Below are 14095 nucleotides of genomic sequence, written 5' to 3' on the forward strand. Positions count from 1 at the left end.
GGGTTAGCATATAATTGATTCTCTTTCAATAATTTGAAAACCAAAGATAAATGTTCACAATGTTCATTCTCATTCTTACTAAAAACCAATATATCATCAAAGAAAACAATGACACAATGCTAATAGTTCAAAAATATATGATTCATCATACGATTGAATGTAGCTGGTGCATTGGTCAAACCAAAAGGCATAACAAGGAATTCAAAATGACCAAATTGAGTTCTAAATGCAGTTTTGAAAATGTCAGGTGTATTCAATCGTACTTGATGATATCCAGATTTTAGATCTATCTTGCTAAAAATACTAGCTCCTTGTAGTTTACCCATGAGGTCATCTACCCAGGGATCGGATATCTGTTCTTAACAATGATCTTGTTTAGGGCACGATAGTCAATGCACATCCTATAAGTATATTTTTCTTCTTGACTAACAAGACAGGTGCACCAAAAGGAGAACTACTGGGCCTAATGAGTCCTCGGTTCAACAATTCTTCATCAACTTGTGCTTGGATTTCTTTTTGTTCAACCTAATTGTGTCTATAAGGTGCTTTACATGGTGGTTGAGAACCTGGGATTAAATAGCTTCACTTAATCCCTTGGCAATGCACAGGACGACGGCAGCTGTTTGACGACGTCGACTATGATGAGTACGTCCTACTACCACAATCATTGGACTTTTGGAGCTTAATCTTATTCAGGTTTATAATCTCCAACTAATTGAAATTCTCTTATCTGTTTCTCTAAGAAGAAAACATCTTGCAAAAGAGCTTGGAAAGTGGTCCTCCATTGTCTGGAAGTGGTCCTTCGCGATCTGATAGCATATCAAGGGGTTCTTCACCGCCATAAACACACTACTATTGACGGTTTGTCGTGAGATTTCCTGTAGAGCCCGTTCGTTCCAAGAGCTTCGACTTCGCACGAAGATGTCAAGCGATTGGAAGCCCTTGATTTCACCTTCTTTGTGATACCACTGATGTGCAAGTCGGATGCTTGATGCGTACGTAGTAAGCGTCGAAAGGTCCGCAAGAGCAAAGAACTCTACATAAACTTCATAAAAGTAAGAAGAGAGTTTGCACGACATGAGACAAAAAAACCAATTGGGTACAATCTCCCCCATGCCTTGTGTGAGTGCTCCACAAGGCATGTATTTATAAATTTATTAATATCCAAGCTCAAAAATAGCCCAATTTACAATTAGCATGCTTTGGCTTTTGTGTTTGCTTTTGCCCAAATAAAGAATAAAGCAGTTGGATATCCAAAGAAGTCAACGGACTATGCCCAAATACAATATCCAATAATGAAATATTTAAACTAAGTGCCTATGCACATACAAAATAATAAATTTTTTTCAAGTGCTTTAATAAATAAGTGTGCCTAAATAAATATTACTCCCACGCCTTCTTTAATGATAAGGCGTGTTCCCATCAAAAATGATAATTTTTTCTAGGTAATCTGAATACATGTGATTGTCTTGTGCTTCCCAATGCTACTGCTGCCTGCTCTACACATCAACTAAAGCATTCACAATTGTTAGAAAGTAATAAAATTAAACTAACAAAAGTGAATACCTAGCAGTCTTCACAGCTACAAAATAATAAAATAGGTTGGAACTCTGTCCTAACCTTAATTTAATAGGAGTGCACTTTAAACTCATAAATATCTATTAATTTAAATATGTATTTTTTGAAATCACCCACGTGGACATTACACTAATCTGACGCCCAAAAAGAACAGGTGTCCTCATCAACTTCTCACACAAGGAATCCACCTTATGTACAAGCCCTGACAAATACATATAGTTTTACGAAATCCACCGTGAAATAAAACCCTCATGGAATCCATCGTGGTCTCATGGAATCCACCGTGGAATAAAAACCTCATGGAATCCATCGTGGTCTCAAGGAATCCACCGTGAAATATGCCTCCTAGCATCATTCTCTCTCTCTCTCTCTCTCTCTCTCTCTCTCTCTCTCTCTCTCTCTCTCTCTCTCTCTCTCTCAAGCAATGGTTGCACAATATGGAAGAATAGAAGTAAGATTGTTGGTCACTCAAAGTTTGCATACTCATGAATAGGGTGCTCTATTCACTTTCCACATTTTATACATGAAAGTTAGGGTTAGATCTTTCATAAAATTATGATTAGGATTAGGATTTACACCCTTTTCAATTAGGGTTAGCCTTTCTACCCAAATTTAGTATCCTACATATTCTTGTGGCTTAGGACCAATCCTCTTTATTAATGCTTCCACCTTAGGCTAATTAGACCTAACCTAGGCTAAAACAAAATAGAGTTACATTGTTGCAACCCTCATATGCATTGCGAGTTGACTAATCCATCGTTGGGAAGTATTACAACCTGCAAAGAAATGAGCATGGTTCTCACAAAATATTGCAAAAAATAATATTGAGACACATGAAATGAATTATAAGTGCCTAAAATGACATAATAAAGCTCAAAAAAATAATAATTCTTCTTACAACATAAATTTTTGTATTTTTACTTTTACTTCACTTTGATTGTCTCCCATATATATAGTTAACATTCTTAGTAACCACAAGTTGATGTTATTAAGATAGGAAGAACTTTGTGAGTGTACACTTCTATTCGAAAAACACATTGGGATAATGCAATGCTTGTTTGAGTGATGGGAGAGAAGTCCATCCAAAGGAGGTCGATGACCAAATTCACTTTCGAAGAGATACATCAAGAGCCAAAAAGAACTCTTGCAAGAGAGTCTTAAAGTATCTTTTTTTCCAAGAGTACATTTGCAAATAAATATGGACTATGATCTTTCAACTTTTACTTGAAATAATAGATGTGACATATTGTCTTATAATGCCACGGTTCTTTTTTCACTTCAATGTGTGCATGAATGCCTCCAAAATATGTCATTGCAAATAGACCAAAAATCAATTTGGTTCAAGCGCACGTGCAAAGTTTCTCAATTATGCACAAAAAGTGAGGATATATATTCATTTATGCATATGCACACACAAATGAACGAATAAATAAATAATTTTGTTAAATTTTAGTTTGTTAAGAAATTTAACTCACCTAGCTATATAGGTTGCTTTTAAGCTACGTAAGTTTGTACTTACCTAAGTTTAAGTTTATTGATAGCTTATTATTATTATTATTATTTGAATTTTTAAAAGTGAGTTAATAAAATCAGTTGCACGAGGGTTTTAAGGAGGGGTGAAAAGTTGTATAAGTTGTCGTCGTTTGTGAGTGCCCCCCCCCCCCCCCCCCCTTCTTCCTCATTAGCTAGGGTTTTAAGGAGTGGTGGAAACTTGTATAAGCTATGATTGAGTACCCCTTCCCCTCATTAGCTAGGGCGATGCATTAATTATCCCCCTTCCCCCTATTTTTAATTTTAAAGATATAGATAGATAGATAGATAGATAGATAGATAGATAGATAGATAGATAGATAGATAGATAGAAGGAAGGAAGGAAGGAAGGAAGGAAGGAAGGAAGGAAGGAAGGAAGGAAGGAAGGAAGGAAGGAAGGAAGGAAGGAAGGAAGGAAGGAAGGAGAGAGAGAGAGAGAGAGACAGAGAGAGAGAGAGAGTGTGTGTGTGTGTGTGTGTGTGAAAATATAAGGGATAGAGAGAGAGAGAGAGAGAGAGAGAGAGAGAGAGAGAGAGAGAGAGAGAGAGAGAGAGAGAGAGAGAGAGAGAGAGAGAGAGAGAGAGAGAGAGAGTGTGTGTGTGTGTGTGTGTGTGTGTGTGTGTGTGTGTGTGTGTGTGAAAATATAAGGGATAAGGGATCAACCATCATCTCGAGTTTCAATGCACAAGATAATGTCCCCAAGAGAGCCATGTCAAATTTGCAACCCACATCTAATAGTACTCCATCATGATAAACCACAACGTCTAAGTAGTTGTCCATTAGCACTCAACTTTTCTAGATGTGAACATACTACCATTTTTATAGGAGAATAGTACTACTAAAGAGGAAGATAAGCTAGTAGCCTAAGGGCATAAACACTATTTAAATAAGGAGCTTCTTGGCCATAAAATTGCCTAGAAAGGATATAGTATTAAAGATAAAGATAAGTTAGTAGCCTAAGGGCATAAACCCTATTTAAATAAGGAGCTTCTTGGCCATAAAATTTCTTACAAAGGATCTGGTTCTCCCTAATAGGAAAATAAGGGACTGAAAAGATATAATTATAGGTTAGGAATCATAGCATGTAATGTGGATATGACTACAAGGATCTTATAAGACATTGAGTCCTACCTTGAATAAATTCCTTTTGTGCTAAGCCTTAGGATTACCTTGAAAATAGTTAGACAAGAGGGAAAGAACTTGAAACTAGAAACTCTTCATAAATACTTCCTATTGAATAAATATTTGGCCTTATTATAGAGAAGAGGAGTGTTCATATGTATGCAATAGTTTTTAGAGTTATGTTTGATTTCTAATATTGACATGAACTAGAAAGATATATAAGATATGCAAGTTTTCTTGAACCGCGCATTGTGCTTGCATTAGGGATGATTTTAATGGATAATATTTTTCAATTGTTTATACTTTTACAAATTCTAATTTATTTAAAAGTAAAGTGTAGCTATAATTTTGAACTTTTCTATTAACAAACATTTCTAACGTATATTGAGGTTATGAAGGCTCTTTTGTCATTCATGTGAAAGAGAAATTTAGGGAAATAGGTTCAATTCACCCCAATATTTATATGTTTTGGGATATTCACCACATTATCTTTTATTCAAGGTTTATGTAAAGTATGAGTAGTTAATTAGTTGCAATTAAGAACGTTCTAACATTTCAAGAGAAGTTCTACTCAAGTATTGACATAAACAGAGCTTTATTAAAAAAAAGGTAAGGGATAGTTGAGTAATCATTGAATAATAGGGTTTCATGCTTGCATTAGAAAGCTAGTAGTTGCATTACGTATCCAAATTTTATATTAAAATCATTGTGAAGTAAGTCCACTAGATATTCTTCACTTCTCATTATCAAGGATCTAAGTCTTCTTAAGCTACTAACCTTGACCTCCTAAAATTTATTATGCTAGACGAACTTATTGAGCAAGAACATTTGAAGAATATGAACCTAGTTCTCAAACCTTCCACCTACGACCTCCTAAACCATGAATCTACCAATCATGAATCATAAATCACTCCACACACAAATAAGTGTAGACATATTTCTTCATAAATAGTATCTCTATTTTCATATACATGCATTCCAATTGAAAACTTCTCTAGGATGTAAACTTATTTAATGTCTTGATACATATTATTCTTTCTTTATATATTAGCATGTGTGGCATACATTTTGCTAATATAGTGATGTGACTACCTTGTTTGAGGATGGCCTTGCAACCATGGCTAAAATGGGGATTATAAATCCTTTGTACAAGCAACTAGCCATTATAGTAGTAGCGAGGCCATACTTATTTTCATCCCACACATTCTCCCTCCTTTGTTTCATTTTAATTTTTCTACATGAGTTTGAAGTGATCCAACTCTCTCTCTCTCTCTCTCTCTCTCTCTCTCTCTCTCTCTCTCTCTCTCTCTCTCTCTCTCATCTAGGGCATAAGGTGACCCCATCAAATAGCAAAAGACACCCAATATCAATCCAATGATAATTTTATAAAAGATGCATCTTTTCTAGCCACTTAAAAGCCATGATACAAATTCTTAACTATTACATATTGTTTCATGTGAGTTCACAAATTTGAGCCATGAAACATTTTTCATGTCATATTTTATAAAATCATAAAACAATGCATTCTTGAGTGTCAAGAGTCAATTGGCCCCTCATTGTGAAATCTTGTGTGAGCATTCCACTTGGGTATGTAGCTTAACTATTGAAAAATTTGTATAACTCACTTGGAAAAAGATACATTGGGGGACCATTAATAAACATCACTCTATTAGCCCCTTTACATTGCTTCTTCAACCGCAGGCCTTGACCATCACCACTCAAGCTTATAGCCCTTGGCCCTCCACAAACCACAAGTTAAACAAACCATCAATTACATATCACAAAAGTAGCAAGTCTATTTCCTTTCCGAGTGTCAACCCAACATACATTAATAACCTGCTTGTCACGATGGTAATTACTAGTAATTGCTTTTATCTCCCTCCATTCAATTAGCATGCACACAAGAACATCGTCGCTACAAATTAGATCAACTACCTCAAATTTTGTAATTATAGCCATTGTCCCCCCAATACTAAAACATAAAAAAATTAGCAATTTTAGATTAGTTTATCTATTAAAATTTCCACCAATTAAATCCCACTTTAGTTATGGGTTTTCAACAACTTTTCTATTCACGAATTTTCTTAAGAGCGATTTTCTTGCTTCCTAATTACTTTATTTAAGTGGTGTTAAATGTATTAGATCTTGGCAACATTGATTCTAGCTAGTCCAAGTGAACAATATTACTAGCTTATTAAGGTATGTTCACTCAGCACCTTGGTTTACCCATCGTGAGAATTGGCACCTAGTCTTCCTTGCTTAAGGATTCATAAAAATGTTGTTTGAAGTGGAGGTATGGGCTATAGAATTAGTGTAGTGTCAAGAAGCCATTGTTGATAAGTACCTATGAGATTTTCATTTAATTTATGAAGTGATGGTAAATCTTTATATCAATGAAAAAATGTTGCAATTGCATATTTAAAATTCCCTACCCTTTGTGACTCCTCCCTTCCAAAACATTATCATGTATACACCCATGCAAGGAAAACTAAGTGAGTAACGCCTTCACACACCATATTATCTTTTGTTACCATCAATGATACTCATTGTTTGTCTACAAAAGTAATCAACTAATCAATGGAGATGTAAACAGAAATTGCATATCATCAAGGGCAATGAGAGACAATACAATATTTAGAGAAGAATGCTCAATGGAAAAGTCACCTTCCTTTGCCTACGCATGTATGTACACTCCAACAACAATTCCACATGAATGAGCTAGCAAGCGATAGGGTTTAAAATGCAAGTGCAATGATGGTTCATCAAATGACGACCAACTTTACAAAGGTGGTGGTGGTAAGTGCAACTAGTTGTAATTGCCATCATACATGAGTTTCTTTAGTTTATATGTGTGCATATACATGCATACAATGCACACTTGCACACCCACACACACACACATTACACATGTATTGGTTGACTGGATATGTATTGGTTGACTGGATATTATGATAGGGTTAGCATCTACGTATGTGGCTCAAAGTTGCACAAACAATCGTGATAAGTATGATCTCTTATTTTTACCTTTGTTTCCTCGAACACAAGTCATTGCAAGAACTTATGCATCCCATCTATTGTATGCTATGGAAAAAGCAAGGAAATCATGTAGCTCAAGTACAAGTCTCTTACTAATGTATTGCTACACCAAAGAGTTTGGGTGGTACCACCTTATTGGATGCCAAGCTTTGTTTGACAAATTTGTAGATGGTCATATGATGGTCCTAATGCATGCAACACCCTTGGGTAGACACTCCTATAGCTTTCTTTGAAAAAATCAATATCACACATGTTTGCACTAGAATCCGTGCCTTTTACATTATGTTTGTATCCGACCCAAGCAATCAAAGTATCATGAGCTTTTCTTTTATCACACTTGATTGCCTCCTAGCAAGTGATTGTTCGCTTCACTATTTGGCATGACCATGAGTCTAGAAAGGAGGCCGATTCCTTGTGAGAAAAGGTTTTGGCCATATCCATGTCACTTGATTGACTCGATAAGCACATGAACCATGATAAGTTTCATAAAATGGCATGACTAGATTTGAGAACTACTTGAAATGTTGTCATTCCTAGTTAGTCCAAGGTTTATTCTTTACACCATATCCATCAAGACTTTCAAGCACCTCAAGGTTACAAGGCTAAGCTGGTTGACTTTGGCAAAACAACTTCAACAACATCGACTTTGCTTGCATTTCAACCTTTATCTTCATGGCTGGACTAAGCTTTTGTGAAACCAAATAATTTTTTGAAACTATCAACCAATCAAAATTATCAAGAAATGGTTGACAACAAAAGAGGGTAACTAAAGAAGTAAATAAAGTTAAATCTGCTCAAGATATTAAAGCGTGGTATGATCATTTACTTCGATTCGAGAGGTCTAAGCTTCCTTACCAAGTGAGTTTTATACAGCAGCTTCTTATCAAGGTCTCCTAATAAGGGATATGCTACATGGTCACACAAGTTCTCCAATGATCTCTCTCTTCTCTACATGTGATGAGATTCTTGTTCTTGTTTGTCTCTATATCTATTACTTGATTGATAGATAAATCTAGGGTTTCATTTCCCAAGAATCAACTTTAGTCACGCATTAGCCTACAATCATCCATTCTTGGGTGTTGGGCAAGAAACTATCTACTGCTGCTTTACAACTACAACTACCCCGTCTTTCACATTTTCTATATTGAGCTGGTTTTTGACACACCTAGCAAATGCAACTATTTTTATTTTTTTGTTCAACCTCAAGTAACTATGGACATGTGCACCATGTTCAAGGATTGTTATTATGGCAATTTACTTCCATGGTTTCAACTAGTGTGACCCTCAAAGACATGGCTGCTCCATGGATGCACACCACCATGATGATTGTGCCTGCTTCGTTATTCCATTCTACTCACACCTTGTGTTTTTTATAGCCTTTTGACTCCATGTATTGTTCTCTACCTGGTTTTAAGTATGCTTGGTTGGCCAGAAGGCCCTTTCTAAATATTTCAATTTATTAATTCAAGTTTCTTCACAAAAACAAACAAAAATACGCTACAAAAATGCACCTATATGGGCGCATGGCAATATGTAATGTTACTGTCTTTGAGGAATAACTATTTGATAATATTCATATAATGACATAATGATGCCCATGATCCTGAGTTTCAGTAGCAATACAGAAGACATTGCGATGAAATAAGCTAATCTAAATTCAAAGATTTCCAATTTTTCTTGTTCAGACAAAACCACTGGTTTTCTGTAACTAACAAACTCACTTTATCCCTAACACTGTCCTAACCTTGTCTGCATACAAAACACCAGTTTCAAACACACTCCTAAAAGCTTTACTTGATTATCTCTGCATCTCCAACCCATCTGGTCACTCACAGCAGACCTATGCATTAACAAACACTAACAATGGAACGCACAATCCACATCCCATGACCTTGGACATGGATACCACAGACCCTGGTGAATTAGAAAGAGAAAACTTTGTAACATACAACACGATCAGAGCACATCAAAAACTTACACAAACAGATTCTTAACCCTAAATGAATGACTCTCAGATGAGCTGTGTAAAGGATAAAATTTCATTCCACATTTGAAGAGGAACCAGTTAAGAGCAAAATTTAGCCTCCACTTCACTAGTTCCATAATTTCAATGCATGAGCTGAAAGTAGATGGACAGCTTGTAAATTGAAATTCAAAAACCAGACTATAGAATCTTTCCCCGTAATTGCAGGTCACCAAACTGATTGATTCATTTGGTTTGTACTAAAATGTAAAGAGGCTTGTTCCCCAACTTTTCACGTCCCTGCAAATCACAGGAAAATGCACATATTAGTTATATATCATTGTTCACCACAACAATGATGAAATAATTGTCCCCACAAGCTTACCTTCAGTTCAGGTATCTCAATTATACATGCACATTCCACTACTTCAGCTCCAGCCCTCTCTGCGTACAAAATTTCACGTCAACATTTGTACCCACATGGGGGATGCAAAACAAAAAGGAGCCCATAAAAAACAGCTTTCTCAAGTCAACACCTGAGAACAAACAAGCTAACTCACAAGGACAGAAAGCCCAAAAACCATCTCCCTAACAACGTAACCAGTCAGCAACCCCATGCTGGATTGTTGTGATAGCTATTGTGTACCTATAGCCCCTACCCCATTAGTAAAAATACTACATACCAAGTAAAGACACATACCTCCATAGCTATGGGCAGTGGAAAAAATTCTTGTAGCACGAGTCAAAATTTGCTCAATTCATGTTGTCGAGGAGGGATGATACAAAGACCGTCCTAGCTAGCAAAAGTGCATAAGTTTACCCATAAACAAGACATTCACCAAAAGGCCAAAAGCAGTACAGTTTTATCCCTGGTGAATCAATTACAATGTGGAGATTCTTCTCCTAACTTCAGATAGTGCATTCAACTAGATATTCACCTACCCATGCATTCATCGTAAATGAGCAGTACATTGGTCCTCATTGTACAGCAAGACGTGCAAAAGTTAAGCATTAACTGGCCACTCAACAGTACCAAAGAGTATTCTATCAACTGAAGACTCTCAAACAATAAAGCCTCTGAAAGACAGACTAGCAAACAGCATAAGCATAGGCATTTGTCAAGACTAACAGAACTATAGAATGCAACTGATTGAGATGAATGGGTAGCCTGAGGCACCAACATAGATCCCAAAAGTTCTAACAGCTCAACAACTATGCTTGCACTTACCCATAAACAAGCTTGTTTGAATCATGGAACAAAGATATTTGATTTAAACAGCCCTAGACCCAAGAGTAAAACTGAAAATTGTAAATAAATGTACATGCAAGAATGTTTCCTTTTCAAGTTCAACAGCCCTTTGTGTGAATGTGAAATCTACTCGTCTGTGCCAGGAAGCAGTTCTAATCTCAACTAATTGCCAGGAAACAGAACCCTCCATGATCAATAGGCCGCAGAGATACCACACAATCACAATCTAATCAAACACCTTCTCAATCAGCATACATGCAAAAAACTCTTAATCATCACACATGGTTCAAAAAAACTCTTAATCGTCACACATGGTTCAAGGTTAAAACACCTAATGATCAAGAAATTACTCATGATGAAGCTAAAAGAGAAACTCAAAAATTCAAGGTCTAAAAACACGCTGAGAAGGCTGAGCTACTAACAAGCTAGAATCCACAATTATTGACCAAAAAGGTGAGCACTGTGATCAACTTGCCACTGAGCTGAACGAAAGAGGACCCAGGTAAAGGCTGAGACAGCTTACCACCTAAGCCTAAGCCTAAGCTCAACTAAAACGCCAAAAAGAACATTCAATTGAAGCTAGTTGAAAGCAGCAAAAGTCTTCCTGGGTCCAGGAGAGGTATGTAGAAGGGGAACAGACAAGAAGAAAGGGATGTCTACACTGAAGCATGCATTCCCAGCAAATGCATACTGGGGACTGCGGACACGGTAGGAGGAAGACCCAAGCAAACAAGAACAACATCATAAGGTTGGCTTGGCCATTCCAATGTGAAGCCAGTAAGGAGCATTCACAAGGTTCTTCATTGAGTACCTTAGAAATGGAGAATCTTATTGTCAGACACCATATTGAAAAATGCTTGACTTTCAAGATGCACTGTGCATTTAAAAAATACCACTGTGAGGAAACATGGCATGAAACCTTTGATCATGTTAATTATGGCACTCCAAAAAGAATACTTATTAGTGGGAAACTTTGCAATTTGCTATCCTGTTCTTTTATGGGCTCCTTGATCTGTTCAGAGGACGTACCAAGTAATCTGATTGCAGCACACAAGGTGCCACCAGTTGCAATGAGATCATCGATGACAAGGGCACGATCACCTGGCTGTATAGCACCAACATGCATTTCCATTCGATCTGTCCCATACTCAAGGGCATACTCTTCATATAGTACTTCACCTAGGTAAGATCATCCCACACACATAACACCCAGAAAAGAGCTGTTAGGGCAACCTTCAAAGGAGTAAATAAAATTGAGACATTACTACAGTACCTACGCATCTCGAATGCTTTTTCAATAAAAGCTTCAATACAGATATAAACAGTCCATACAGGTTCAAACAGTCAAAAGACAAGCTCTTGATGAAGAGATTCACATCGAACCAACCTGGTAATTTTTTAGGCTTTCTCATGGGAACAAATTTAGCACCAATGGCCAATGCAACAGGCGGTCCAAAAATAAATCCTCTAGCTTCAATACCTGCAACAGCGGAAGTACAACAAATAATGTGATGCCTTCGCGGCAAAGCTCCAACAAGAGAAACTCCAGTCACTTGGTGTTAGCACACTGGTAAGTTCTACCTGCAACTACTGTGATGTTCTTGTCTTTGAAACGTTCTACGAGGATGTCAATGCTGTCTTGGAAGGCTTTGTGATCAAGCAGCAGCGTTGTGATGTCCTGGAACATGATGCCTGCTCAAAAAAAAAAAGTACAAACCAAAACCAAAAGAGAGCAATTATTATTAATTCTTCTTCACAAAACACAATACAAAGATGCAGACGCTGCCTTCGCCTCAGCATTGAAGGTTTCAGAGAGAGTATGTACTGCAACTCACAATGGGGATGTACAGTTCAAAGTAATGATTGCCGTTCATAACTTATTTTAAAAACACAGAACAGAAGACTAACAGTGGAATTACATTGTCTGAACTGCAGTAAGGACTAAAGAACTCTATCTTATAGTGTTATGAACATAGGGAACCCCAGTAGGATCCACTTAAAGCCTCGATGAGAACCTCAAACAATCCTTCAATCGCAGAATTTTTAGCCGCACTTCTGGCATTTTCAGTTCCTAATATGCAACTCTACAGGCTAATTTATTGATTCCCTTGTGCTGTACCTGATCTCCGGCTGTACTACGTACAACAATTTAATCAGAAAAGGAGGGGGGAACAGAACCTGGCTTTGGGAAGTCTGGGACTACTCGAATGATGGATGCGATGCGCTCGACTCGCGGATCTCCTTCTTTGCAAGCTGACATTTTCACCAGGCGTGCGGATGGTTGAGGAGGAGGAAGGCAATGCAGGGACAAAGAAGAGAAGCAAGCTCGATGCAGGGCGGAGTAGTTGGGAAAGGCAAGGCTCACGGATGGAGCAGCAGCAGCAACAGTAAATGATGCTGAATGGAATGCAGTATTCATATGCAATACGATCCGAGTGTGTGAGCGCGCGTGCGTGCGTGCGTGTGTGTGTTTGGAGTAAAGTCAAAAACCCCCTTCTTTCTCTCCTGAAAGGGAGGGGGGAGAATCAAGAGGCAGAAGATTTTGGAGGCAGGTTGGGAAAGAGATGCAGGGTTATATACCTGATTTTGTATGCAGGTTGGGAAAGAGATGCAGGGTTATATACCTATTTTGATTGATGTGAGACGGAGACAGGGAGAGAGAGGCAGGGACAGAGTGTGCATGGACGAGATGGTCTGATGAGATGGCCCCAAAAGCTGAAAAGATAAATACACAGACACAGACAGAGAGAGAGAGAGAGAGAGAGAGAGAGAGAGAGACTCAACAGAGATTTTTCTTCTTTACAGAAGAAGTTGAGAAGAAACAACACACAAATGACAATGAATCGATGGTGATGATGATGATGAAGCAGAATTACTTTACGGGGTGAAAAGTAGAAATAAATAAATAAGAAAAAGTAGATATATATATATAATACAATATCAATTTAAAGCTTTCGAAGGGATAAATAACAGGATAAATAAGCATATTAACAATTTTAACCTGATTTTTCACCACCCCTCCCGCCCGCCCCCCTTCTCTCTCTCTCTCTCTCTCTCTCTCTCTCCACAACCCCGCAAACCGATGGGTGTGCCGTGTGCATGATCTTTTGCGTATCTATGGAGTCTAAGAATCTGATTTTCTGCCTTTCCCCCTCTCTCACTCACACTGATGGCTCGCTCTCTCTCTCTCTCTCTCTCTGTGTACTGTTACAGCCATAGCCACCACATAGCTCTAGGCTCGCACAAGGATGGAGAAAGAAACCACATGCTTGCAATTTATCGTATGGCTCTCTGGCCTCATACACAGGTGGAGAAAGAAACCCACATAATTGATGGAACCTGGGTCCTAAAGAAGATGATAATTCATCGCATGCGATCCAACCCATTGATGTTACTCTGCTTGCAGTAGAAAAGAAGCCGTCACGACAGAGAGAGAGAGAGAGAGAGGCCGACCAAAAGACAGAGACAGGCAGCCCAAATATGGCTTTTCCTTTCCTTTGGCTGCCAAGCTTTGTATGTGAAGGGGGCTGAGGGTCGAGACGCAAGGGCGAGATCTTCTTTTGTCGGAGAAGGGATTCGTTTGTCAGGATACGAGTCCTGACTCTCCCCTCCCAACA

General features: G+C 37.9%; 1 protein-coding gene across 2 annotated transcripts; it reads right to left on the minus strand.

The window, feature by feature from the left end:
• Window positions 1-9284: 9284 nt before the first annotated feature.
• LOC148034685 (adenine phosphoribosyltransferase 1-like) lies at window positions 9285-13450 on the minus strand. 2 transcript variants are annotated; one of them, XR_015691115.1, is made up of 7 exons: window positions 12657-13450; window positions 12060-12170; window positions 11866-11958; window positions 11508-11657; window positions 9930-10026; window positions 9615-9673; window positions 9285-9529 (listed from the first exon to the last, which is right to left on the minus strand). XR_015691115.1 is itself a non-coding variant. In XM_087679652.1 (6 exons), exons 1-6 carry the CDS (start codon window positions 12895-12897, stop codon window positions 9476-9478), a joined length of 708 nt encoding a protein of 235 aa, XP_087535778.1. In that variant the 5' UTR covers window positions 12898-13432; the 3' UTR covers window positions 9285-9475. The 2 variants fall into 2 exon arrangements, 1 of the variants encoding a protein (XP_087535778.1); XM_087679652.1 differs by lacking the exon at window positions 9930-10026 and having other exon boundaries at window positions 12657-13432.
• Between the last annotated feature and the right edge of the window lie 645 nt (window positions 13451-14095).

The sequence above is a fragment of the Lygodium microphyllum genome, chromosome 6, assembly GCF_053477565.2.
Source record: "Lygodium microphyllum isolate KBCC chromosome 6, Lygodium_microphyllum_v1.1.10, whole genome shotgun sequence".
Classification (NCBI taxonomy): Eukaryota; Viridiplantae; Streptophyta; class Polypodiopsida; order Schizaeales; family Lygodiaceae; genus Lygodium; species Lygodium microphyllum.

Coding starts and splice junctions, on each gene's coding strand:
- LOC148034685 (XM_087679652.1), bottom strand. CDS start 12,897: ATGAATACTGCATTCCATTCAGCATCATTTACTGTTGCTGCTGCTGCT. Junction 11,959..12,059: donor GAACATCACAGTAGTTGCAG/GTAGAACTTACC, acceptor CCGCTGTTGCAG/GTATTGAAGCTAGAGGATTT. Junction 11,658..11,865: donor AAAGCCTAAAAAATTACCAG/GTTGGTTCGATG, acceptor GATCTTACCTAG/GTGAAGTACTATATGAAGAG.